Source organism: Manacus vitellinus, unplaced genomic scaffold (genome assembly GCF_001715985.3).
Source record: "Manacus vitellinus isolate BGI_N305 unplaced genomic scaffold, ASM171598v3 scaffold_46_pilon, whole genome shotgun sequence".
NCBI classification, from domain to species: domain Eukaryota; kingdom Metazoa; phylum Chordata; class Aves; order Passeriformes; family Pipridae; genus Manacus; species Manacus vitellinus.
The window spans coordinates 3,359,178-3,386,091 of record NW_021940578.1 but is presented as its reverse complement, the minus strand read 5'-3'; the positions used below and the strand labels follow the sequence as shown (position 1 = coordinate 3,386,091).

At 48.7% G+C, this 26,914-nt stretch overlaps 2 protein-coding genes across 3 annotated transcripts; one reads left to right on the top strand and one right to left on the bottom strand.

Moving 5' to 3' along the window:
• Positions 1–760: 760 nt before the first annotated feature.
• CUNH1orf167 (chromosome unknown C1orf167 homolog) lies at positions 761–15,490 on the top strand. 2 transcript variants are annotated; one of them, XM_018079542.2, is made up of 20 exons: positions 761–2,304; positions 2,853–2,896; positions 3,434–3,653; positions 3,831–4,006; positions 4,555–4,649; positions 5,011–5,197; positions 5,634–5,815; positions 6,137–6,323; positions 6,476–6,698; positions 7,264–7,442; positions 7,608–7,704; positions 7,987–8,129; positions 8,651–8,859; positions 9,585–9,729; positions 11,929–12,196; positions 12,763–12,871; positions 13,113–13,335; positions 13,445–13,580; positions 14,282–14,392; positions 15,121–15,490. In XM_018079542.2, exons 1-20 carry the CDS (start codon positions 1,009–1,011, stop codon positions 15,178–15,180), a joined length of 4,290 nt encoding a protein of 1,429 aa, XP_017935031.2. In that variant the 5' UTR covers positions 761–1,008; the 3' UTR covers positions 15,181–15,490. The 2 variants fall into 2 exon arrangements, with proteins under 2 accessions (XP_017935031.2, XP_017935032.2); XM_018079543.2 differs by having other exon boundaries at positions 762–2,304; positions 5,014–5,197.
• A 990-nt stretch (positions 15,491–16,480) lies between these two features.
• Positions 16,481–24,296, bottom strand: MTHFR (methylenetetrahydrofolate reductase). The gene is made up of 11 exons (XM_018079534.2): positions 24,214–24,296; positions 23,029–23,267; positions 22,625–22,735; positions 22,269–22,462; positions 21,531–21,781; positions 20,660–20,794; positions 20,195–20,375; positions 19,618–19,800; positions 18,190–18,291; positions 17,827–17,946; positions 16,481–17,332 (listed from the first exon to the last, which is right to left on the bottom strand). The coding sequence occupies exons 1-11, from the start codon at positions 24,222–24,224 to the stop codon at positions 17,135–17,137; spliced, it is 1,725 nt and encodes a 574-aa protein (XP_017935023.1). The 5' UTR covers positions 24,225–24,296; the 3' UTR covers positions 16,481–17,134.
• Positions 24,297–26,914: the final 2,618 nt, after the last annotated feature.

Sequence of the window (26,914 nt, the reverse complement as noted above, 5' to 3'; positions counted from 1 at the left end):
TCCAGTCAATGAAGAGGGGTAAACATTGTACTCCATTGAACCACGTTGCTCTGACTTCTGTGAAAACATTTTCTTTCAGACCTGTTCTTGACTGGTGTCACGTAGATCTGGTGAGATGTAAAGCATTCAAGAAAAGCTGCTTTTTGTCATGGCAGCAGGATAATTCTGCCTTGCTAGCAACAAGTTCTTTTTGAGGCTGCAGGTGCATAATGCTGGAAGTCTTTGTTTTCCAGGTTTTTTTGTTGAGAGCTGAATCTGTCCCTTTCAGTCATTCCTGCTCTGCCAGACATGATTGTCTGCTGAGAAAAGGAAGAGAGTAGTGTCTGTAACACTTTGAGGACTGAGGCTGGTGGATTAGAGACGAGGAATTCATAAGGAAAGTACCGAAAGCCTTTGGCAAACTAGGCAAGATGTGACGGGAAATACACATGCTCCTTTGTTTATATTTCTTCTTCTTTTTCTTCAGAGCAAAGAAACGTTCAGAAGAACCTGAATTTTGATCTGTATTTTGGCACTAGAAGTCGAGTAGACATTTCTCATCCCTGGCTTGAGGCTGCAGCGTTCAGCGTAAGCCCAGGCAGACAGCAGCACAAGGCTGGTTGTGTTCCACACCTCTCACCTGGGAAGAGACATCCCAGTCTGAGACAGACTAATCTCTCCTGCCCTTCTCAGCTGTTCCAGGACACTGCCTCTCAGTTCTCCAGTTTCTGCTTCCTGCAGCAGAATAGTCTGTGCTCTAGGCTGCAGCACAAGAAGTGTGTGGCTCACAGAGTCCCCATCTTGATTTGTCAGTGCTCCCTGCTGAGAATCTCCCTTGCACCTTGAGGCTTGTGGTTTAGAAGGGAGAAGGAGCGAGAGTATTGACTTTCCCCAACACCATCAGGAAGCAAAGGCAGCTGGTCCCTGCTCCACACACACTCCTTGTCATCACTATTTCCAAAACAGGAACAAGAATAGTGACTATCCAGTGGAAAACCCAACAGCATCAGCCTCCTGGCTGCTTCTTGTATGGATCCTGTGAACCCTTCCCTGGTCAATGCACATTTGTCATCTCACACTGCAGATTTCTCTCTTAGGCCTGAGGTAGGGGTGTGTCCCTCTTCAAAGAGCTCAGGTGAAAGTGTGAACGCTTGTGGTAGTTCAGCCCTGACCTTGGGGGATCTCGATCCGTCTGATTTGGACTCCTTTCAGTCTCTTTTGCAATCCTCACAGATTTCTGCTAGCCTGTACTGTTCAATCCAGAGGCTTAAGCAACAAAGTGCTTCGATGGGGATACGGGGCTCCCTCCCTCTGGAGCCCAGGTCTTCCCCAGTCAGTGGCCGTTTGTACTTAGCTGCTGATGATGCAGCTCCCAGTATCCTGACCATGGGAGAACATCTAGCTGCAGCAAGGACCAGTGCTGCCCAGGCAAGACTGAAGTGGGGTGTCCCCTTTGCTAAAGACTGGAGCCTTAGTGCAGTGGCAAGGGAATTCAGTCATGCAGAACCTCTCTCTGTCTCTCACAGATATGGATACATGGACTCAAACACATGGAGAATAAAAATTTCAGGTGTCATCCAACCACAAGCCCTTGCTTTTGGAGTGGGCTCTGGCAGGCTAGTGGATACAGAAGCAGAATCCTCCTACAGTTGGTCCCCCTATTTCAGATTGCAGCCCCCGGCAAAGCCAACTCTGGAAGCTGCTAGTCTTTATGTTCACACAAAAAGTCATTCCCCAAAAGAGGTTCTTAAAGGAGAAGAGACATCTAATGGGGCATCTCTGTGTGCTGAATCTTGGAAGGAAAACCTTCCAGCCAGTCTGTATCCAGAGGGTCTGCAGGTGTCACTGGAGACAGATTTCAGAGGGGGTCAGATGAACGTTGGTGTAGCCATGTATGGAACTCCAGGGGAAGTGTGTGTGAGGGTAGATTCTCCTCCTGGAGATAAAGAGTTTAGCCCAGGCCAGCAGCTTAGTGTTAAATCTGTAGAAGTCAACAACTCTGAACCTAGTGTTAAGTGCATCAAAGAGTCAGAAGATGTGTGTGACCCCAGATCAGGAGCAGCCAGAAGGATGGCTGTGGTGGGCAGCAGCCAGTCCAGCCCTTTGGGTATTCAGGGTGAAGAAGGCTTTGGTGAATATTCTCATGTAGATTGTATGAATGTGAGCAGAGAAGAAACAAACAAATACTCCTACCAAGGCAGCTGGAGGAATTTGGAAGATGATGCCAGTCTCAACCAGTCTGAAGACCATTCTGTGGAGAGGAATGCCAAAGAACCACGGTGCTGTGAAGAAGGGAGCCAGACACAGGGAACTGTGTCCAGAGAGGTGAGGGTGTGCTCACTGCGAAGCATCCCTGGTCACAGGTACTGCTTGTGCTTGTTTCTGCCACTTGCTAGAGGGGCAGAGCTGAGGTACAAGTGATGGGGATGCTTGTCCTGTAGTTTTTTCCTGGTACTGAATGGCCAGAATCTTCTCTCCTACGGTCCTGCTCCATCCCAACAGATGCATCTTTCCATCTCATTTCCTTCTTTCTAAAGACCAGCTTTTTCACTTGGTTTTTCTTGGGAATGTAAACACCTGTTTATGTTCTCTGGATCCGCATGCTGAGGGAAAGCATTAAACTGGTTTCTACTCTGTGCGTGGTTGCAGGGCCCTAAGATTTGAGTTCTGCTGCGCTCTTCCACGTCTGGAGTATGTAAGAGCATTCCCAGAGCGATGGTGGGGCAGTGTCCAAGGCATCTGACACAACACCTGACTCCGAGGCAGCACTGCTCTGGTCTCCATCCAGAATGACTTGTGCCACAAAGACAAATTCTTCAACAGAGTGGAGTAGTGGGAATAATTGTGTGTTACTGTCTTTTGTCTGTTTGCAGGCCTCTGAAAACAGCCTCTGGTCGTTGAAGGTGAATGAACAAAGGTAAAAAACCTGTGTTCATGTGTGAATGTGCTGGTAGTTAACAGAGGAGGAGAACTGCTGCAGAGGGCTGAGGAGCATTTGGTTTTAGGACTTAACCTACATTATTCTGCTGTGTTTGCTGAGGGCCTGCATCCCTTTCTTTTCAAAGAGTTGTCTCTAGAATTGAGTATGATCTAAAAAAATAATTTATGTATCTTTTAAATTCTGTCTTCTAAATTTAGCCTTGGTTGTTGCTAGCAACAGAAAGCATTGGTACCCATCAGTGCTGTTCTTCAGTGCAGCAAATTCCAGCATGCTCACTGCAGAGTTAGGGAAGGTCACGAGATCAGATTCAAATTTGTGACCTGTGTGTGAGGTTGCTACCAGTTTAATGGTTCCTTAATTTGAAGAGAGACTGCAGGTTTTTCACTCTTTAGAGAGAATGATTTGAAACAATTTCTTTACAGCCTGATGGCTGAACTCTGATTGCCACCTCCTGGCTGGTTTAACTTCCCTTTCGGTTAGCTGGAGCTCACTTTTGTTTTATTTCTTTTTAAGTTTCCAGCACTTGTGTGACAGAGAAATCCTAAGAAGGTGTTTCCAGGCCTGGAGGAGACACGTCCTTTGGAAAAGGGCTGCAGCCAGGCAGCTCTACAGTGAGCAGCTGCTTCGGAAGGGCCTTGGTGCTCTGCAGTGGGCTGTGCACTGGAGGAGGGCGCAGCTGGAGGTGGCCCGGAGGAGACATGCTAACACTCTGCTGGCTGCCAGCTTCCACAGGGTGAGGATGGGCTAGGGGCAGTGGGATGGTGCCATGAGCTTTCTGTTGTGCAGTCAGAGAGGGCAGAAATCTTCTTTGGATAGGGAGGAGGAAGGGGTACCCCGTGTGAAACTCAGCGATGGGGACACTGATCCCAGTACTCTGCAGTTTGTTCTCATCACACGGTTTCTTCTTCAGTGGAAGGAAGCTGTGGCAAAACGGAGCAAGAAGGAAGCTCTGCGGCCTGAGCCATATTCTTATACCCAAAGTTCATCAGCAGGGGGTTTTGGAGTAGGAAGATTAGCAACTATGACAACCTCAGCTCAGCATCAGCTTACAACAGGATACTCAAAGGAAGCAGAGCAGGCTCGTAGGTAAGCCAAGAGCATTCTCTTTCTGTTATCTTGGACAAGGTGAGAGCTTTACAAACACAGGGAAATTTTTTTCTCAGATGATGGCAAACTTGTTTCCCTGTCCTTGGATGTATTGCTGTAGATAAACACTGCAAGAATTCGTAACTCAGTTTTAAGAACTAAACAATCTTATTTCAGAGCTTCTGTGTACTGGTGTTTGAGTGTCTGACAGAAATACTCCTGTACTAATTCTTGGCTTCAGCTGTTACCTGCATATGTGATACAGATGTAAACAAGATTGGAATGAGGCAATACTACAGTACTCTAGCAGTTATAGTGTCTCTACTGTGTGTGGAGTGAGGCAATACTGAAGTCTCTTGTGATAGTTTGACAGTATGGGGGTCAAAAGAAAAACCTTTTGTTGAGCCTTCTGATTCTGAAGGCAGAATAACAAGTCCAGAAAAAAGAGAAGTCCAAAAAGAGAAGTCCAGACAAGAAAGCTCTGGATTCTGTTCTGTGAGTACCTTTTTGGGCAGCTGGATGTTAAAGTATGTTTGTGCCTCTTTCAGGGTGGAGGGAGAGCTGTGGACACAGCTTCGTCATAGTAAGAGAAATGAGTTCTGCTGGAGAGCTGAAGCCATCAGAGACATGAGACGCCTGGCTGGTAAGTACACACTGCATGGCCTTGGAACAGCTTGGAGAACTGTTTCACCATGATTTTTGGTTTATGTGTAATTGTTGCTTTGACCTGACTCTTTCAGAACCTGATTCTGCAAACAGGTGGGCCAGTGTCTGTGGCGGTGGAGCGTGGCCTCTCACCGTGTCACACCCCTTTTGCCTTGTCCCTTGTATGAATTCAGCTGCAGCAGGTGCTCTTGCTCCAGCAGCGTGAGCTGCCTCCCTTAAGTTCCCTTTCCCAGGCAGCTGGAGTTCAGCCAGGGGATGTTTTCTGTGTGACACTAAACTGTTGGAAGTTCTTCTAAGTTATTTTCCTTCCTGTGATCTCTTCCTGCCCTGCGACGCAGCAGCTTTCAGACTGTGGCGCCTGCAGAAGGAGGTGCTGAGCAAAGAGGAAACCAGGCTCTCGGAAGCCCGTGCCCTGCTGGAAAGGAAGAAGCTACGAAACCTTCTCTGGATGTGGCGTTCCCGATGCTTGGAAGTGAAACAGATTTTAGCACTGACAACTCAAATCCAAAGAGCCTCAATCTCCCGGTGAGTTGAGGGGGGTCTATTTTTCATGTGAAAAGCCTGTTCACTGTGAAGATCCAAGGAATGGCAGAGCCAACCCAGATGTGTTGTTCCATCTTAAAGCCACATATCCTTTTGTTTTAGGAGTTAATAAGGATGAAAGTAGGGATCGAAACATGAAAAGGAACTACTGTGGCCAGAGATGTTACAACTTGCCTCCTGTGCACTGCCAAAGCTTTTTGGTCCTGAGCTTTGATGTTCTGAGAGACCAAACCTGAGAGCAGCCAGTGTGCTGCTGTGCTTTGAGCATGACTGTGGCTTTTTGCTGAAATAAACAAATAGAAGCTCAGGAGATGACAGCTTCTGTTTGTCTTTCCTGAACTAAACCCACTCTCAGAAAGAGACACAAACTTGTACACATTTTTTTAAATGTGTTTTTATTTGCCTTTTGTATTCTCAGGTGCTTCAGTGCATGGAAGGAGGCTGCAGAGCAGAAGGCACTTAACAGGTGCAACCTGGCCCGTCTCAGAGCAGTATCATTGAGGAAGCATTTCCATCTGTGGGTTGAGATGCTGCAGGTCAGAGAAGGTGATAAGCAGGCAGTGGTGAACCTCTTCCTCCTACAATGGAGGCAGCATCATGGTGAGCAGCTTGGGGTCTGTGCAGAATCTAAGACTTGGAGGTGCTTAGGCACCTTTTTCCTCTTCTTGTACAGTGAAAACCAGCTGAAAACAGCCTGATAACAGAGGGGCTCAGATGATACAGGGTATGAACAAACCAGAGTGGGCAGAGCACTAGTTCTGGATGTGTCAGTGAAGCTACAGGGAGATTAGTTGATCTGCATCATAAAGCTAGCAGGAAGTCTTAAACCTCGCTGAGAAGAAGCAGTTTGGGGGCTGGGCTGGTCTAAGTTGGGAATGCCATCTGACAAATGATTCTTGTTCCTTTATGTATCTGGTTAAGGAGCAGTTATAAGCTCAGAAGCTGACAAGAGAGTGACAAAGAGGCCTGAAGATCAGCCATTGTGGACTGTGGAGAGACAGTTTCTGGAGAAAACAGACTGCTCTTTTGATGACTTCTGCCAAAAGCTGAAGCTGCAGAGGGTGTATCTGCTGTGGAAAGCAAGGCTGTGCGAGCATCACAAAGCTGAGTGAGTGCAGAAGAGCCAGTTCCTGGAGCCCTGCCCTCATTAGTAGTGTCCCCTTGACTTTCTGATCCTTTTGGAAGAACTCCTTTTACCCCATTGATCATCCATAGTATCCCTTTTCTGTCACTTTGCTGTCTCAATATCTTCTGTCTCAGTTATTTCTCTCAGACTTTGGAGCAGTGTAGACTCAGAAAAGCTCTGAAACTGTGGCACCAAAAGTACCTCACGCTGAAGACAACTGAACAAAGTTCTAAGCACTCGCACAAAGCTGTTGATGAGGAACCTCTTGCCATGCTGTTTTCTGAGGACCTCTCAATATCATCTGGCTTTGACAGCAGTGCTGCAGCTACTCTGAACTCTCAAAGCTCATTGGAAAAGGTGAGGAGGCCTTGAGACATCCAGGCTGCTCTGAAGTATTAAATTGCTGAGCTTTTTCAGGTGAAAATTTCTGCTTCAACATGATGTTGTCATCAGCAAACTGTGCTTAAAATTTAATGCTGAGGAGCACTGAATCTGTGGGGTCCTGGAGTTGAAATGGAATCAGAAAGTGTAAAGTCAGCGCTCTCTGTGCCCTTTTCTGGTTCATCATCTAATGATGTTGGAAGATGCTGAGCTGGTGAGGTTCCCTTGCACACTTGCTTCTGTTTGTGGCTGCAAGGTGGAAGGGATGAGGTATAAAGAGCCTCCTCACTGTGACAGTGTATATGCTCTTTCCTCAGTAGAGAAATATCTGTATTTCTCCATTCAGTATAGAAATAACTTTCCCGTCATGACATGTGTGCACTCCAGAGCTGTACTTGCTAGCCTGCAGTTCCTTTGGATGCATTCTGGATTTCCCTGAATCCTTGTTAGAAAGAGGAGTAAATGGCCTGGTCAGAACTGTTACCTGAGTGCTTCCCCACGAGGACACTCCCCTCAAGTGGTCCTCCCTTCACACCCGCAGGAGTGCAGTCTCAGTGACAGCAGCCAGCACGGCTTCTCCCTTCTGATCTCTGAGGATGTCACACACCTGCCATGTCACAGTTCTTTCCTGCAACTCCACCAGTGCACAGAGCTGCCAGCTGAGCTGGGTGGGGAGCTGTGCTTGCAGACCTCCTTTCCTCTACAGAGCACTGGATCTGGGTGAGTTGGAGACTGGTTCTTTGGGATGCTGGTGGCAGTGGCCCTTTGTTTGGTCTGGCTGAATTCTTTCCTGCTGGATATCCCCTCACATCACCTCACACCATTTTCCCAGATACTTTATCCTTTTGTTTCTTTCTCTTTTCCCCCAACACTTTTGTCTTGCAGAAGAAATTGGTTTGTGGGAGATGAGTTCCAGACTTTGGTGCTGCAGAGTCCAGACGATAATAACCAGCTTCTCACCAGTTACTCTGCATGGGAAGAGGTGAGGCCAGAAAGTGGTACATAAAATGTGAATGTACAAGTGTTTTCTGCATAACCCAATTTAGCAAAGAGCCTTTGGGTTTCAAAATCAGCATATGGAAGGTCTCACTGCTGTTTTGTCTTTGTTCTTTTCTCTCAGACATAAGATTTGGGAGATTGAAGCTTTGCTCAGGGTCACTCTTACAATCATAGAAGTCACAGCAGCAAGAGAAAGGGCTGAGCTGCACAGAATAACTGTGGTATAACAGCAATTCAAGGTCTTTTTTGCCTTTCTGGTTTACAGGACTACAGTTCTGACAAGGAGGTGAAGAGTTGCTGGCAGCAGGCAGAGAAATGCTGCCTGCAGAGGTACTTCATTGTTTGGTCAGCTCGGACTCAACAGCTTGTGAAGGTCCAGCAGTACTTCAGGCACGTTCAGCTGTCTCGGTAGGGATTGTGCTTTCCAGAAGTTTCCTAAAGCTCTCTGTTTTGAAAGCTTTACACTTGCTTTAAAAATAAGAAAAAAAAAATTCTTCGTCCAGCTGTGTTTTTCTGTCTTCAGTGGGAGTTTTGCAGCCCATTATTTTCTGGTTTTACCCACTTCAAAATTATTATATCTGAACACAATAATTTCTGGTTGGATGGGATGACCTACAAATTAGAGCAAGGCCAGCACTGCTGATAACAAGCCCTGGTAACTTCCTAATCCACTAAACTGGCCTTGCTCTCTACTGATTCCAGAGTTGAAGAGCACAACAGGCTTGGCACCACCAGGACAGAACACCTTACTCCCAACAACTTGCCCTGTCCATTTTTTCCCCTGATATTTAATGGGAAAAGGATGTTAACAGATCAGATGTGTTTCTAAAACTGCCTCGTGTATGTTTGTTGTTAAAGTTTCAGTTACAAGGGTGGGAATCTGTGTGAGTTGTTCCTACGGTTGGTGCAGTGACCTTTGTCTTTCTCAGAGCCTTTCTCAGCTGGCACCAGTGGGTCGTGGAAAATAAGAACAGAAAAGCAGCAGCAGCCCTAAAACATGGAGATCATTGCTGCCAGATGGCTTTCAGCCTGTGGAAAAAGAGAATGGCCCAGAAAGTGGAGGTGGACCGGAGATTCATGTGTCACGTGCACCAGGTCACTGCTGATGCTCTGAAGCGTTGGCATTCCTGCTGGCAAAGTGAGTGACCCCACCCCACAGCAGCACCCATGTCTTTGGGAGAGGGATGCTGTGGGAATGGCTGGGATGGAGAAAGCCCCACTCTTGGCTGTAATTCTGTGCACTGCTCCTCTGGAAAGGTGCATACTAGTCCAGGGGTCAGTAAGTGCCTGTGTCACTGCATTTTTCTGGCTATCAGCAGGACAGGGGCCCTGCTGTTTTGCAGTGCTTTGGTAGGGAAGATGCTCCTTTGGCACCTCTACGTCCACTACCAAAGGAGCCCTCAAGCAGTGCATTTCAGCAGCTGGGGAGTTAAATGGAGTTCAGTGCAGCATTCCAAGTGTGAACATGCCTCCTCAGACCCAAGAGTCAGGTTGTACTTCAGCAGGAACAGGGTGTGTCTTTGGGGTGGCTTGACAGTCCTGATCCTGTCTCTCAAGGGATTCCATGTGCTCTAAGTGCTACTTGCACTGTGGTGGTGAAGGAACACTCCCAGTTTTTGATGGAAAACTGCCTTGCAGATAAGAGTGGAAGTGATCTGTGATCTCTTGCAGGGAAAACTAAAAAGAAGGTCTGACTGCCTTGCAGACAGAAAACTACAGGCTGAATTGAAAAGTCTCTTTAGCTGCTAAAGGGAGTCTGGTTCCATTTGGTGTTTACAGCAGATGTGTTCTTTGCTCTTGTCTGGGCTCTGTGATGGAAAAATCATTGGACTGAGCTCAGCAAGGTGGTGTGTTCTCTCCCAGGGAATCGTGCTCTGAGGGAGCTGCAGCAGCAGTGGGCTCAGCACAGCTGCCAGGAGAAGAAGAGGCTGGTCCTGCAGACGTGGTATTACCAAACAATGAAGCAGAAATATGCTGCTTTATTCTGGGAACGTCTTCTCCTGCACAGGTTTGTTTCCTGACCTCAAAGCATTTCTGAGGGAAGCTTTGAGTGAAGAGCAATTTATGTAGGAGAGAATCCATTGTGTTCAGAGCAGAGCTTGGGTTTGAAAGTGCAGATAACTTGTGTGTAAATGGAGCTTCTGTAGGAGCACTTCCCTGGGGATGCTTCTATGTTGGAGAGTCTCTTATCCTTAGCCTCACACTCCCCATCTCATTCTTCTCATTCAAAACTTCTTTCCAGAACTTGTGCTCAGTCATAGTTATGCAGTGTTGTATTTGTACCCTAATCAAGGGAGATGCAAACAAATTTGTGTAGTTTAAAAAATTGAAAGCCTTGTTTTCACAGGAATTAGTCAGTATTTGCTGAAAGGAATAGAGGGCAGAGGTTTACAGAGATCTGATGTTTACAGACTTGAGTCTTTTAGGATTCTGGACACAGTGTGTTGATTTTAATTTAATGTGAAAAATTGAGTTCAATATATTCCTGCAGCAAAGCAATATCCAGTAAAGCCTCTGAAGAACCATGATATTCAATTCATCTTGGTGTTAGTTACAATATAGCTGAAGCTGTAGTATGGTTTGCAATCTTATGTTATGTTGCAAATCCCGAAAACATAAGAATTTAATTTCTTTTCTCTCTTAGCTGTGTTCAGTGGCTTTCTCACTGAAAACAGTTTTGTTTGTGGTTTATGTTGTGTGAGGCTGGTGCCTGGCTGAAGTGCAGTGAAGTGTCCAGCTTCAGTGAACCAGGAATTGTTCAGGTGTTTCTCTTTGAAATAACTCAGGAGGATAAGAACGATAAGATTATTTATGCTGAGGGTTCATTTAAGGCATGAGAAGTGCAGGTTTGGCCCTAGCAGGTTTCCTTTTGAATTGCAGGGTCAGGGTGAGAGGAGACAAAGATCTGCAGAGGAAAGAGCAACTAAAAACCCAGTGAAACTTTGGTGGCTGTGATGCTACACTCACCCCACCCAACTGCATTTTCCTCTGCAAATCCATCTCTGTGGTGGCTCCCTGGTGGGGGTTGTGTTTGGGAGAAGTCCTTAGTGTTGCTCCTTCCTGTTGAGTGTGTCACCACCATTAATCTTCCTTCTGAGTCTGCTTTGATGAGGCAGCATTTCTAATTTCTCACCTGGATATGGTACAGGCTGAGCCCTGTCTCTTCTGAGGGGGGCATTTTTCATGCTAGGATAACCTGCAATAGATTCTCTTGATCTTCCAGGAAGCCTGCCAGGCAGAGGATATTTACACCTCTGCCCTATACTGCAGTGGGGTGATTTGCATAATGAAAGTCCAAGTGGAACAAGGAACCAAAAGGATAAGCCAGGAGTTAAAAGCAGATTGGATTCTAGGGTGGCCTCCTGTGCATCAGCCTGTAAGATAGAGAGAGATTACTGTGGGTGCAGATTTGGAGTGCTGTTAATAGTAACTCCCATAGACATTGATTTTTTTGGAATAAAATTGTCTCCATAAAGATTCGAGTTGTACATCCCACGAGCACAGGCCCTGAGTTTGTGACAGCCAAGAAAAAACCTAAAATCTGAGTCTTGACAACAAGCTGCTGTCTTAAATTCAGCAAACAGACTTCAGGAGTCTGCTGGGTTCCATGCTGAAGGAGATTTTAGCAGTTTTGTTCTCATCCCATAAAGAAAAAGCCTTCATCAAACATCACCCTTAAGGTCAGCTGCTGGCACAGAAGAAGATTGAAGACTGACTAATTTAATTCCTTTTTTTTTCTTTTGAGGGATCCACTGTGTGTAGTGGCAGGGCAGCCTAGGAAAAGTGTTTATTTTGTAGACAAAGGAAAGAGAGTAGTGTAATATTGGATTCACTTTCCTTTGAAGAGGAGGAAATGCTAAAACGGCCAAAGGGAAGCAGACATCCTCCTGGGCTTTGAGTAGTTGGGAGGTAACAGTGTTGGGAACCCAAAGTAAAATGAGGGCAAGTTTTCAGCAGAAAGACACTATAGTTGAGGAGTGTGAACTTGAACCTCCCAAAGATGAGGCACTGGAGAAATAAGTAGTGTGGAGAAAGATCCATAAATGTCGATTGCATAAGGAATAATAGGAACAGCCTTTTTTCATGTTGGCTTGCTTTGACCGTTTATGTGGGACGCTGCAGGCTGGGTGAGAAGGTGGGATTTGGTCTAAAATGGAAATGTGACTTCAGGCATCTACCACTTTTCTATGCTTGTGCTGTTTTTCAGGTGCCTCATCACCTGGGCCCAGGTCACTGAGTGTAGTCTGAGGCAGCGCGAAGCCCTCTCTGAGTTTAAAAGGGTCAGAGAGCACCGTCTCTTACTTGTGAGCTTTACTGAGTGGAGGAACAAACTCTTGAGAGCTAAACAGAGAGTGCCAGGAGAGAGAAACCACAAGTGGCAGGCCCCCTCTCCAGGTAAAGCCTGTCACCGCTGGCGAGTGGCTGCACGAGGACAGCAAGCCCTGCGCCTGGGATCTGTGGCCACTGTCAAACAGGTAAGAGAAGGTGGAGATCCCTGTGAGACAGTTATTCTTAACTGCCTGTTCCCTCGTGAAGGCTCAGTGAGTCACGAGGCACTGAGAATTCAGTGACAAGGCTTGTATAAAAATTTGATTTGTGGTGACTGCTTAGTCCCTGCTTTGAAATTCTTTACAGACTGTGCATGCAACTTCATCACCATGATCTGGCGCTTGCAGGAACCATCTGGAGCACAGCAATAAGGAAAGGGGACATTTTGACCAGAGAGATGAGAGCACTCCTTTCCCTCTGCTCGAAAGATGAGATGGGATAATCACTGTCCCTGCAGAGCAGAGTGAGCTGTCAGAGTTGCAGCTTTTTTCAAAGGGCTCACAGCTCGCAAACCACAAAGAGGTCGATTGATTTGGAAGGGCTGAGTCAGTCCTGCTGGGAGCTCATCTGTGCAGTTTCCAGCCTGGGGTCTAGCACATTAAAGTATCTGCAGGGCTGTGGCATAAGTGTGTCTCTAAGGCTGGTTTGTGTGAGTGCTGTCTGTGTGCATTGTGTTTACTCTTGGCTGCAGCTGTGTTATTTCTGTTTGCAGGCCTGCAACTACTGGACCAAAGCAGCTGCCTTTTCCCAGTGCTTACGGCAGCGCAGTACCCTCATAGGGGCTAGGAAAAGCAGGAAGATGGCTCTGTCCTGGCCCCTGAGTAAGAAAATGCTCCCTCCTCTCTTCCTATGGTGGGGCCATGTGGGGAGTGTGTGAGGAGGGAAGGGAAATAGTGCCAGCCAAATTGACTGGGATTTCTCTGTGGAGTAGAACCTCATGGCAGTCAAACTCTGTGGGTTGCTTCCATATTGAGCCAAAGGACTAAGGACTCATGGCAGCTCTGCTCTCTCCCTGTCTAGCTCCAAGGTTAGCTCCTGTGTGACTCCTCTTTCCTTTCCTAGAAAGCAGAAGAGGCAGAGAAGAGGGTTCAGCTTCATCTGGACTTTTTCCCAGTGCCATTCAGCGCTGGCTGGTGATCTACAGAAACCAGAACAGGGCTGAAAGGTTGCAGCTCCCTCACCTGGTGGAGAAACCTGATGTGGTGGGACCCTCTCATGCACATGCAAGGATCGAGGAGAACAAAGCCAAGGTGGACTTGGAGGAGTGGGATGAGGAGCGTCTCGGGTAAGTGGAGTGGAGGGGCTCTGGGCTTCCTCTTGCTGCTGCCATCGGGGAAGGGCTCCCTCGTAGGGCTGTTGGGCTGGTAAAGCTCATTTTTCTCCCTTGCCTGCAGGAGGAAATACCTGAGGTGGTGGCATCGCACAGTGGTCCTTTGCCGGCACCAGCGCGAAAGGAGACTGCTCTGTCTGGCAAGGGGGTGGCACCAGTGGAAGGAAGCCAGCAGAGTGGTGATACTGGCTCAGGTGTTGGTGAGTGTCTGCTGCCACCAGGGTGGCAGGGGTGGGTGTTACTGGGCAAGCCTGCTCTGCTTGCAGCCTGGGAAATGAGACTTGGGGGTTTAACAAGTACCAGTGTGCACCAGAAATCCTGCTCTGCTGCGGTGGATCGTTTTTCCATCGTTCTTTTTTAAATGCCAGCCTGGCACACTGCCATATCTACAGATTTAGTTGTGCTTTGCCCCGTCTTACAAATGGGAAGCTGAGACAGGATGATTTGTGTAGATTGTCTGTGGCTTATGCAAAAAGTTCACAGCAAGTATTACGGTCTTTGTCCTCATCTGTGTTCCTGATACATCCCACTGGCGACCACAACCTACCAAGGACTGTCATTTGGTTTCCTCTTCTTCTCAGCCCATGCTCTACCTGACTTCCTGGGCTTTAGCTGTGTGAGATGTGCTCTGACCTGCCCAGGGGACAAGATGACGCCTGTGTATAGTCCATATTCACTGAGGAACTGTGCTGGAGCTCCCCAGGGTATCGGGACTTAATTAGCCACAGGATTTGCAGGAGACAGTAAGAGCTTTGTTATTAGTCAGCTCTGTTTGTTACCAATGCAAAGTCATTCAAGAGGGACCCGGGAAGGCAACTGGGAAGCAAGGTGGGACTCAAGGGAAGGGAGGTAATTTGCTTGCCAGAGCCCAATTAATCTGTGCACTGTCTGTTCCTGGCAGGACCGGCAGCGGCTCATAGAAAAGACCTGGAGGGTGTGGAGGCGAAGATATTTGCAGAGCTATGTGGTACAGAATTTTTTGGAGGAGGAAGCCAGGAGCCTCCTGTCCCAGGTAAGCATTTATGAATTCAGTGCTTCAATTCTGTGGGCCTCAGTGGACCAAAAAGCACCCCCAAGGGACAACTGGTGTTCCCTGTATCTCTCCCCATGCACAAAGCACTTGCTTGGGGAGAAGTTGAATACATCAAGGAATGGGACTTGCCAATAACAAAGGAAAATAGCTTCCAGCCTTACATGGGTTCATCTTTGGGTGTTTTTCAAAGCTTTGTGTCAGCAGGCAATTTCCCTGACGTGTGCCCCCTTCCCCACTGTTATTAGTGATGTTAATCCACTAATCCCCTGCCTCTGGAGAGCCCACTCAGGGAAGAAACAGGCTGCACATTGGTGCAGGAGGACTGTGCTGACTTGCACCCAGGGGCAGGCAAATCACTATGAATTTGAGTGAGCAAGCAAAGCCCTAGAACTCATACCCAGATACTCCTCTGCCTGCCTCCCAAAGATCCATGCAGGATTAGGTCCTGCTTTAAGGAGATGGGAGCAGGTACTGAAATTAGAGGGCAGGAGGGACATTGTTCTTTATATTGTTCTTTTTTTCTCTCACGTTGATTTGTGCTTTGCATGTCATTTATTGGCTACAGGACAGGCAGGGAAGGGCTCTGAGTGGTGAGGCAGCTGCAGAGCCATTGCTAGAGGGAAAGCTGTGTTTATGGGTTCTATGAGAGTGGCTGCAACCCCTTAAGGGTCACCAGAGTATTTGATTTGTCCACTTCCCTCTCTCAGGCCTTTGGAAGGTGGCAGCAGCTCACAGCATTCCAGCTCAAGGACAAAGGACTCTGCTGAATGGAAGGGGACTGCCTGCAGCTGCTGCTCATTTCAGGACACGTGGAGGATGTGGCTCCTGTCACAACAAAGAGCTGGTCCTGTGCAGTTGAGAAAGAGAACACTGCTCTTGTGATAAAAGCAGTGCTGCAGGCCAGAAGGGTGACAGCCAAAGGACAACCAGGAAGAGATGGTATACCTAGTCAAAGGTCCTCTTTAAAGGACTTGTATCCTACCTCCTTAGCAGCATAAATGGAGAAGTTACTCCCCATTGTTATGAGGTTTCACTCCCTTCTCCTCTGGACCCTGCTTTTGCTGCAGTTCTGATTAAAGGTCAAAAAACCGTCTTATAGGCTCTCCCTTTACTCAGTGTTTTTGTCATGGACAGGAGTTTGGTGTCAAGCAGGGGAGTAAGCAAATACATCAGTCTCAGAGATGAGCAAGAGTTTACCTGTGCTAGATCCTGTTGATTCCAAAGTTTGGACTGTCCTGGGTAGGTGCAAACACAGGTCTTTATTTTCAGATTTGGCTCTTCCCCTGGTGGGAGATTCCCACATGGCTCCCACCTCCTCCCCCTGTCTAGGTCCATCAGCTCTTCATTAAGCCTTTCAGTGGGTGGCCAACCTCCTGACTGCTTCCTGCTGGTTCCTTTCTGTGCTGAATGGGCAAGGGATGGAGAAACCTGCTGGGAACAGCTGAGCACCAAAAGCTTTGCTGAGGCGAGACAGGCGTGTCTGATCCCCAACCTTCCCATTACTTGCCTCTGTGATTGATGCCCTGTAATTACCCTGGATATATGAGCCTGGCCTCAGACAGCTGTAACAAGAGGGTCTGAAGAATCTGGAAAAGGCTTTTCTTCCTTGCTTGTTTGAAAGAGATGCTCACAGCATGGTGGGGATCTCAAAATCCCACTGGGAACTGCCCCGAGGTCTTGTTTTCCTAGCCTGTGGTAGCTTGGCAGGATTATTAAGTACACAAAGCAGCCTCAGTAGCTCCACACACCCCTTATTCCAATGCTGTGGGGCCTAAGGCTGTTAAGAGTCATTAGGTCAGGAAGGATAGGCTGTCTTTCCCTACAGGCACTGGAAAAGGACCACCACAACTCCTTCGACATTGCAGCTCTGGGCCAAAGATTGTAGCTGGTTACTTTTAGTAAATTCCAGGATTTAAGCTTTCTCTGCTCTGCCATGGAGCTTTGGCCATACTCAGGGCATGTACTAAAAGTAAAGGCAGAACTGCCCCAGAAACAATTGGTTTTCTTAAAATTTTCCCTTGTGCCACGCTGACTAGTTTGCAAACAACATGAGTCTCTGCCAGAGTATAGCCTAGGACAAGGGACACTTGTATTCACGTAATTTATTATACATAATTGAAGAAATAGTGTGATTCCTAAGTAGCTTAATCCAGAATTGGAATTCACATAGTCCTATTAAAAAGAAAACAGGGAATACAATAAAAGGAGAAAAGTTAAGGAGAAATATTGAACCTTCTTCTGGAGTGAGTGCAAAATAGCCTGATATGAGCAATTATGAAGAAATACATTTCAGGAGTGCAATATAAAAGCAATTTGACCTTCTTTTCCGGGTTGGTAACAGCTGAAATAATCCCCTTACATAGGCACAGCTGACAGGAGTGTTTCTGCCCCCAAGGCAGCATTTCTGTCATGGGAAAGTTACCAGAATCCCATGGAGTTTTATCACACTGATGCACAAGAGTTCTCTGTTCTTGTAATCAGCACGGCCATTAGCAGCTCTTCATCCCGCAGAGCTGGCCTTCAGGCTCAGTCTGGAGCCTCAGCTCAGAGGTTCAGGTAGTTCTGGCTCTTGTTCAGTGAGAAGGGCTCAGGGAGCCTTTTTGCTGGGGACAGAAGAGCACATACTGTGGGTTTGGGAGTGTGTTGCCCATCACCAGCACAAGAGCTGCTGCTGCTTCTCAGTGGATGGACGGAGGAAGTAAGGGATTGTAAGAGGGATTTTCACTGCTGAGTTGGAGAGTTCAACAGCTCAAAAGTGTCATCCACAACCTGCCAGAGGCAGTTTTCGAGGGGGAAGTCGTTGTCCACCAGGTTGACCAAGTAATAGTTGTCATGGATGTACTGGATGATCATGCGAGAGGGCGACTCCTCCTCGTAGAGCTTGGCCCACTGCTCGATCCACAGGGCAAAGGCTTCGTCCTGGCAGGGGAAAAAAGCGTTGGCAGCTGTGTAACATTTTCATGTTACTTAATTTAGGACACCCAGTGTCACATGTGGCTGGGCCAGCCTGTGGCTTGCTTCTTCTCAGTAAAAATGGCAGGAGTTGAGCAAGGAGCCTCATGCTTTCCAGTCAGGGGGAAGTGCCCAGAGCTGAAAGGAGACACGGTTTGCAGTGCAATGAATGGCTCAGTGCTGCCCCTGCGTGTGTGTAAGAGGGGAGGGAGAGCCACTGTCCAGCACTCTGGGGCCCACTACAGTGACACTGGTAGTTCCCAAGTTACTGTGCACTTGGTGTTTGAGAAGAGCTTTTGCCACAGCAAAGTTCTCCTTACACAGAGGGAGCAGGAGAAGCAGTACCTGGACCTCTGCAAGCCAGTATTGCAACAGCCCTCAACTGTGAGAAGTGTCACAGACTAAAACCTAACCAGACACTGAATTTCACAGTAGTGCATCCAGCAGGAGGGAGGACTCACCTTCCAGTAGAGGAAGCTCACAGGATCCACTACAGTAGGCTGGATGATCTCCCTGCCTGGGAAGATGCCCCAGGTGACAGCGTTGGGTTGCAGATCTGGAGCATTGGTGATATTCTGGCCCTGCCAAAGGAAGGAAAACCTTTTTGAAGCAACTGCTGGAGGAGGAGCTGAGTGAGTTGGAACAAGTGCATTTACCCTCTCCTTGTTAACTCAAACAGCTGCTGCATGGCACAATTGACTTGCTTTACTTTCCCTTCCCTTCAGCCCTCATGTCTGGCTTTGTTCATAGTGATATCTGAATCTTGGATATTTGCCTCTCTCCCCAGGTGGTGAAAGGGACGTGTCCTGTGCCCCACAGCCCACCTTGACGTTGACAATGTGGTAGTTCACCCTCAGCTCGTACTTCTTCAGCACCTTGAGCAGCGCCGTGACGATCTCGCTGGAGGCAAAGAACTCCAGGTAAGCCTGCAGGGAGGGATGGGGAAGGGGGAGGAGAGTCAGAGCCTTAAATCATGGCAGGACAGATAAATACAGGCAAACGAGGACAGAGCTGTGGAGTCTGGGCTGCCTTGCATGGCTCATCCCCAGAAACATGTAGTACAGAGGAGGGCTGAGCAAAGGGCAGAGCAAATTCATAAGAGAGCTGGGGAAAAAAAATAAATAACTGGGGAGAGCAGATATAACAGGCCAGAACAGTGAGCTCAGGAAAGCTACATCCTGCCTGTTTTGCACCCATGCAAGCAGACAGGCTGGAATGAACTCCAGTGTAACCACAACTGCTGCACCAGGAAGCAGCCTGTGCCAGAGTGCTTGACCTCTATTCTACAGCAGTGTCTTGCCAAGGCAGCCCAGCCTGGTGAGAGCAGAACTCGGGGGTCTCAGCTGGGCTCTCCTAAGCACCACTCCCTGTCCTCATCTTTTGTTCACAATTCTCCCCGTGTGCTTATACAACCCAATTCTGTACTTGCTCTGTGCTTGGCTGCTCCCAACAACTGCTTCCCCTCCCCCCATTTCCTGGCTATTGTGTGAGATGATGGATTTCCCTCACCTCGGGGGAATCTTTTCCTTTGAAAACATAACTGCATTTGCCATCTGCTGGTCTCTGGCTTTGGCGGTTTGGATCCCTTTTGAACGAGGCTGCTTTGTTTCCCAGTATGAGCCACTTGCCTGGCATTTACCTTGATGGGAGATTCCTATCACAGCCATTAGTGGCAAGGCTCTAGGGCCTGAAATGCCTGACAGTGGGAGGCAGGACTGCTGGCAGGCCAGGGAAGGAACCTGGCAGTTGTGTGAACAGCACAGCACAGTGCTGTGGGCTGAGGGTAATTGTGGAGAACTCTGCCTTAGTGAAGGACAGACAGGGGAATTTATAAATGCCCAGTTATCACCATGAGAAGCTGGGTGGTAGAGATACTACCCCGTTGATTCCCATTTTATGAAAGACCCGGGTGCTTTCTGCATCACTGAATGGGAGCAGATGCAGCAGGTAAAATGTATCTAAAACTTCACAGCCTTGCTCTAGAAAGAAGTCACCAATAATTACTTGCTGAGAGTAGAAACAAGAAACAATACATGATCTGAGGTGGGAGGAAACAGCCCTGAAGTCAGCCACAGAGATGACATAGCCTGGCTCTTAGGACACCAAAGGAGCTTTGCCTCACCTCACCAACAAGGCATTAAGATAAGGAGCAGGCAGAAAGATTATCTGGATGAAAGCCTGGGACCTCCCAACTTAACAGAGGCCAAACAGGGTCATAACTCTTTGCTGCCTAGCCTAGAATAGCACTGTACCTTTTGGAAAACATAGCCCCCACTGGGCCCCCAGCCTACAATGGGGTCTGTGGATGGTTTGCCATTGATGTTTGGCTGGGAGTTGATGGTCAGGATTCCTCTTCTGTTGACCTTCTCCAGCTGGTCCTTCAGAAGGTTGGTCTCAGTAGCCAGAGGGTCATCGTTCCAAGGCATGCATGTGACCTACCATGGGGAGAAAGGGTGGCTCACAGTGGGTATAAGAACCCCTTCATTGCCATCTGGGTGTTGAAGGAACTCAGAAGTGCCCTAATGGCCTCAAACACACCTGCTTCAGGAGAGAACTCCCAGGTTTGGTTCACAGGGCAGGATATGCTCAACTCTAAGAACAACTGCTGAAGTCTATAGATACCAGTCCTGTCATACTGTAGCAGCTTTCCTTTTATTTTGAGCCCTAGCTCTGGCTGCTGGATCCCCTTCCAAACACTGTCTCAGAAAATCCTTTTGGATAGGGAAGTGCCAATTCTTGTTTAGAAGAATGATGTAGTACCAGGAGCAAGGGGAAACATGCACTGTTGTCTGTGCCACACCAACCATCCCTTCCTGGGCCATCACTCACCCTGTGCCCATTCCTGTTGGGTTCTCCAGTGATGTAACACGTGAACACCTCAAAGACACTTTCCTCACCAGTCAGCTCTTCTCCCCACATCTTCAGAAGCTCCTCCCGGGGAGACTTGCTCTTCAGGTAGAAGAGGTAATAGTCCTTCAGTTCCCCAAAGGCTGGAGAGGAGGAGTTACCCCTGCAAGGGGAGCAGACACAGACTTAACAGGCCACTGAGGAAGATGAGCTGATTTGGTGGTGCAGGGAGGCAGCCATCCAGGAAGAGAAGTATCCAACAAAACCCACCTAGACACCAAAAAACCTCAAGATCTCGGTGCCATTCTCCTCACCTCATTCAATCCGAGCAACTGGGGGCCACTTTGTTAGGAAGCCACCCGTTCAGTGAAGCCCAAAGTGTGCCCAGGACACCCATTAACAGAGACCAACTGTGCACCAGGCTTTGCTACTGCAGGGGACACTTACCACCGGCCATTGGGGAAGTCATCCCACTCCTGGGTCCTATAAATGTAACTCTTGGGCCTGGAGGCCCAGAAGATGGGCCGAACATCTTCCACTCTTCTCTTGGGGTGGGCACTGACTGCCCAGGGCAGGGGCCGCCTGCATGGGAGGAGCAGACATTAACACACTTCCTCTGCTGACTCTCCACTAGAGCCTGGAGGCCCTTCCCCTGGAGAGAGCAATAACAGAGGCTGAGAAGAGTTCTGCTTGCCAAGAAGTAGGACAGGAAAGTCTTTTTCCTTTATGGAAAGTATTTCTCACCGCAGTTCCCTTACAAGATTCTCAGTAGGGGTCTGTTTAATGTTAAGAGTACAGCACTGACACCTGAAATTGGAAAAGGTAAGGCAAAGCACTATGGGAAGCTACTGTAAGGAAAAAAACAGCTGAGAATTGCCTTTGCTTCCTCTTGTCTGTGCTGAAGCCTGTGGACTCAGAGAGAATTCCCCATTCCCTTTATCAGCTGCAGAGAACCCTAGAAATCCACAGTGGGAGCTTACATAGCACCCAGCCTGTAAGAGGGGTTGTGACAGGCATCAAAAACTTATTTCTTCCAAGTGGCAGCTCTAAGAGTCTGGATTTTTAAAGTTCCAGAACAGCTCTTTTAAAGCTACTTTACTAAACCAACCACCCAAACTCCTCCTTCAGCTGTTCCCTCTATTCCTCCCAGCTCTTGTTGGAGAGCTACAGGAAGGGCGAACTTCTAAATGCAGAAAGGTGCTAAAAGGAAAAAAAAAACAAAAAAAGGCAAAAAAGCAGAGTTTGTTTCCTTTCAGAAGGTGGGATGGCTGGATGGATGTGAAAGTGGAACTCACAGAAACCAGTACATTCTGCTCACCTGGGGTCCTCCTTCCATAAGCCCAAGCGCTTCAGGACTTCAGTGGTGGCCACTTCCCGGTTGAGGGTGTAGAAGTGGAGCCCGTGCACCATCCCACTGTCCAGCAGCTCCCGGCACATGGACACTGCCAGCTCCACCCCGTAGTTCCGGATGGCTGCATCGTTGTCCTTGATGGGTTCAATCACATCTTTGATCTCCTGAGGCACCTCCAGCTTGGAGAGCTTCACCAGCTGGCGCAGGGAGTGGTAACCCTGGAGGAGGATGCAGGGGATTTATATTTTTCCAAGGCCCTTTTCTGACATCCCGGTAGCACAGGCACTTGGTCTCAATTTTGTGGCAGATTTAGAACTGGGTCTCCTGGATTCTGCTCCCAGGCCCCATCTCCAGGATGGTAACACAGTCCAGGTCATGTCTTTTTAGGTGATTTTTAGGTCTTTGTCCAAGCCCTGCATGCTGACAGTGAAAACTAACACCTCAGGACTGGTTAGTTAGGACTAGTGACATTGTCCTTTACACCCCTTTTTGCCATATGGGTACAGAAAACCTTTTCAGCTTGTTATTACCTGCCTCTTTAATTTAGCAAACCACCTACAGATTTATCACATGTTTAGCACTCTCACTTCCCAGAAATTTTGTGGAGGATATTTACAGACCTCTCTCTCTCTCAGGCCCTGACCCACAAACACTTAACATCCTGGATCCTTATTCCCACCCCAAACCCAAATTACTGGATTTCACCTGTATGGGGAAGATGCCAGGAATAATGGGGCAGGTGATGCCAATGGCTTGACAGTCCTTCATGAACTTGAGAAAGGTTTCTGGTCGGAAGAAAAGCTGTGTAATGATGAAGTCTGCTCCAGCAAAGACCTTCTCCTTCAGGTGCCTCAGGTCTGTCTCATAGCTCTCTGCTTCAGGGTGACCCTTGGGGTAGCCTTTGGGAGGAAGAGGGGTGGAAAAAAATGAAACCTTGGTGGTTAGGGCAAGTTGCTAGAAATTAGGAAGTATTGTACTGTCACAGCAATCCAGGGAGGGACTGCTGAGCTGATTTCTCTGTCTCAGACCCTACCCCCCACTCTGCAGTGGAAGACATTTACCTGCCACACAGATGTCAAAGTAATCATCAAATTCACTGCGAATGTGCTTAACCAGGTCAGCAGCATGGTTGAAACCATCTACCTCTTCCTCCCATTCCTCACCAGCAGGATCTGAAAAGAGAACAAATCCACAGCTCTCTCCAACTGTTTGCTGGACTCAGATCTTCAGTAAAAACCTGCTATCAAAAGGAAGACAAAGATGAAACCCCCAAGTCTGCAGTTTCAGCCATGGACTGGTTTTGTCTACCCTTGAGCTGGAGGGACTAACAAAGGGCTCAGGTGAAATGCTCGGTCTCAACATTTAATTCCTGCAGAAGGAGCCTCTAAATCTTATTTCTCTGCTTTTACCCTGGAATTGAACACAAGAGCAGCACAGGCTGAGCCCTGCACACCACAGGACTCACCTCCACGCAGTGCCATGATGTTCTTCAACCCAAGCCTCTTGGCCTTCTGCAGATGCCCCGTGATGTCATCCTTGGTCTGGTTGCAGCATGTCATGTGCAGGATGGTCTCCAGGCCACAGTAGTTGACTGCAGTGTTGGCAATAATCATGGAAGAGGTTTCCTTGTCAGATCCTGGGTCCCCTGCGGGGTGCCACGTCACATCAATGAAGAGTGGGCCACCTGCTCCCATGCGGTCAAACCTGTGGGTTTTAGAGCTGTGTCAGCCTACACCAGGTAGGCAAATCCCCTCCCTAGGCCTGGGGTATCTTGCTCACTGCTGGAATGTCAGCAACAGGCAGAGAGAGCTTGGGTGACAGCAGCAGGAGACCACAAAAGTGCTGCACTAAGAGTTAAGCAAGTGGCCAGTGTGAATAAGGAAAGCCATCCTTTAAGGCTCTCTGGGGAAGAGCTTACAATCTCTTTGAAGAGGCAACTGAGGTGTTCTCTGTACAATACACTTCCTCCCTGCATGTTCTATTAGACTGACATGGCTTCTGCTAGAGAGCAGTGCAAGTCCCATTCCTTTTGAGATGGGAGACCATGCTGCAACCTCCTGCTCCCAGCTTGAACTGTAGAGGCCACAAATATGAAAAGATGGACCAGAACTCTGTTGTGTTCCCCAGTGTGCCTAAGAGAAGAGACAAGGGCTCACTTAACTTGTCTCTCTCCTGCTCTGAGTTGGAACAGGCCCTTCTGTTTAACATATGGCATTGGCATACAGCAGTTATAAAGAGAATTATGAAACACCCTCTTCTCCTCCAGGTGAGTACATGGTGGCTCCTGGGGCTCCAGAAGAACTTCTAGCTCCACTGAGAACTATCACTTTTCATTTAAAGTTTAGATGGGGACACCTATCTCAGAGGCTGAAACTCTAGTCCTCAGTAATGCAGAGGCACAAACCATAGCAGCTGGATGATTCTGAAAGCAAGTGGGAGTCTCTTCCAGGGACTTTGGCACACAGCCCCTCAAGGAGGATTCTCTGCTTTCCACAGGTACTTTTCTGCCCCAGCATTGTGCTTCAGCCCCAGAGCATGACAGTGGGGTTGCTCCAAATTCCCAGACTGTGGGAGCAAGTAAACAGCCTGGCCCCTCAGTAATCCCAACACAGCACTTAACTCTTCAGGGCCTCCAAGGAAGACAAGTTACCTGGTGTCCATTACCCTCCTCAGCAGGAAAGGACAGCCCCATTACCTGCTTCGTCACCTGGAAGGGGAGACAGAGCATGGGGCAGAGCCTGCCTCATTAGCTATTCCCCAGCCCTCCACCACAGACACTCCTCTCCCACCCTGCAGCGCTCACCTGGAGATGAGGTTGACAGCAGCATTGGCTGTACGTGGGGGGAAGAACTCCAGGGAGAACCACTTGTCCCCGGCCTCCTGCCGCCGGCGCATCTTCTCGCGCAGCCGCTCGTGCCGGTCGGCGTCGAGCACCGGGGTGGAGCAGCGCGAGTTGTCCTTGGAGCTCTCGCTCCCGCTGCTGCTGCCGCCATCCGACCTGGAGCTGGAGCTGGCACTGCAGCTCTGCTGGGTCTCATTGACCATGGTGGGAGCTCTGGAGAGGGGAGCAGAGGGAGCACGGTGAGTACAGGGGTCTCAGCATGGAGCAGTTACTGCTGGGGTGGGCAGATGATGATTAAATGAGCCCGTGTCAAGACCCAACATTCATCATCATCATCAAGGAGTCCCTTCTGCTAGCCCTCACTGTAAGCTGTAGTGAAAACACAATAAAAAGCATGTGTTTAGATAGTGCTGAGAGAAATAACACAGCAGTTGGCTTTGTGCCGCTTTGATGCGGCTCTTCTGTGCCTGCTGGGCCAAATTTGGCTCTCAAAAGAGTCAGGTCAACCTCACTTTTGCCCTGACTACAAATCAGCAAGGCAGGATGCCCCATGTGAACCAGGTGATGGCCTCTGTGATCTCATGGCCTTGGGCTGGGCATGCCAGCAGATTTTTTTTTTGTCTACAGCAGGTGCTTCTTGGACTGTCTCCATCCTCAGAATTTCCATTCTGTCTGTTCCCAAAAGCCAGAGCTGCTCTACACTGTAGGTAGGAGAGCCAGTGCTAATGGAGCAGGGACACAAGAATGCATAAATTATTCCTATGTCAGAAACAAAGGACAGAATCCCCTCTGATCAGGCCACCCCCAAAAACTCAGGCCTTTGTTTTCTTTGTTGGATCAGACAGCTGCATTTCCAACCACTGGCCTTTTCCACAAGACACACCATCTCCACAGACAGCAGTCCCCTGGGCCAGCCCACTGCACCCACTCAGCTCTTTAGCAGATACTCTGTTCCTTTCCTCACCAAGTGTGGCTGCTTGGAAACAAAGTCAGCAGAGACCATCCTCTTCTCCCTGCCTTGCACAACACCACCAGCTGTGCTGGCCTGGCTTCACAGAAAGCAAAACAGCAACTCAGAGGTGCAAGCGGGTCTAGGATGCCCAACTCCACTTATCTCCCCACAATGCTCCATCCTGTGCCTTTAAAATGAGGTAACGAGCACACAGAGTTACAGAAGAGCTGCCACAAAACTGGGATCTGCATTATTTGCTTAGGTACCTGCCAAAACTTTAAATTATCACCGGGAAGCAGCACGTTGTCCAAGCATTACGTAACTCTGGAGCCTGTTTTGGAGGGAATGGTTGCTCGAGCCAGCACACACTCTCTGTCCTTATGTAAACTCCGTCGTGGCTTTAGGTCAGCCAAGAGGACTTTGAACTTTTCTTCTACTTTTTATGCTTGAGTTGCCAATCAGGCAAAAGTCTTTGGGAGAAAGTCTGCTTTTACCACCTGAGGAACCTCTCCAGCTGGCAGGAGATGTGAGGAAGGAGCGCAGGCCTCCTGCTGCCAAGAGGAACCGGGAGCCTCAGATCTCTTGTGTACCAACACAGCAGCTGTGGCAAAAGCAGAAGCTCAGACTTACTGATGAGTGAAGCAAAAACTACCTGCTGCACAGGCACAGCCCTGACCAGGCTCTCCCACAGGACTTTGCTTGACATCCACGTGCACTAATCTGGGAGAATTATTCCAAAGCATGTGTTGGTGATCAAGCTGGCAGCTCAAAACCACGTGCTGTCAACTCCTAATATCTCACTCCTAGCAAGCATGGCACAGCACTGTAGGCAAATCAAAGGATGTCTGTCTTCCCACTAAAACCCATCACAAGGGGAAAGGGTTTGTGTATTAACGTCTCTGTAGGATGAAAAAAAGGTCCTTATCTTGCTGGAAATATCGAATCACAAAGACAGGAGAAAGATTCACTTAGATTCTGTCTACAGGCAGTATGTGGAGCATTCTCTTCACTGTCAGATGCATCACAGACTTGCTGGCAGAAGCTTGCCGTTATTGCAAAGAGAAACAAGATAAGCCTAAACAACAAAGCCAGCTGCAAAACAAGACAATCTTAAGCACCTCTCAGCACTCCTGCTCCTGTCTCCGCCGCGCTGCAGAGCTCAGAGATCCGTGGCTCAGCACACCAGGATGCTCAGCACGGATGCACCTGTTGTGTTTGTACGATGCCGGTGCTATTCCAACTCCTCCCAGCCCTGAGCTGACACCCAGACACGCAGGGTGGAGACCTGCACTCCCCGAAAGCTCAGCTTTACCACGCGGGCTAAACTCACTGCACAGATGCACCGTTCACACGCCGCAAGGAGCTGCTCCGGGCCTCGCTGTCCCGGGCCGCGGCATCGGGCTGAGAGCCCTGTGGGGAGGTGAAGGGGCCCGCGGTTTGGATCACCGCCGGGAACAGCGGGACAGGGCCACGGGAAGCCAAGGGGAGCAGCACCGGGGTTCCGGGGGGGCCCTGCCCCGCGCTCGGGCCAGGCGAGCATCCCGCTGCAGCCCGATG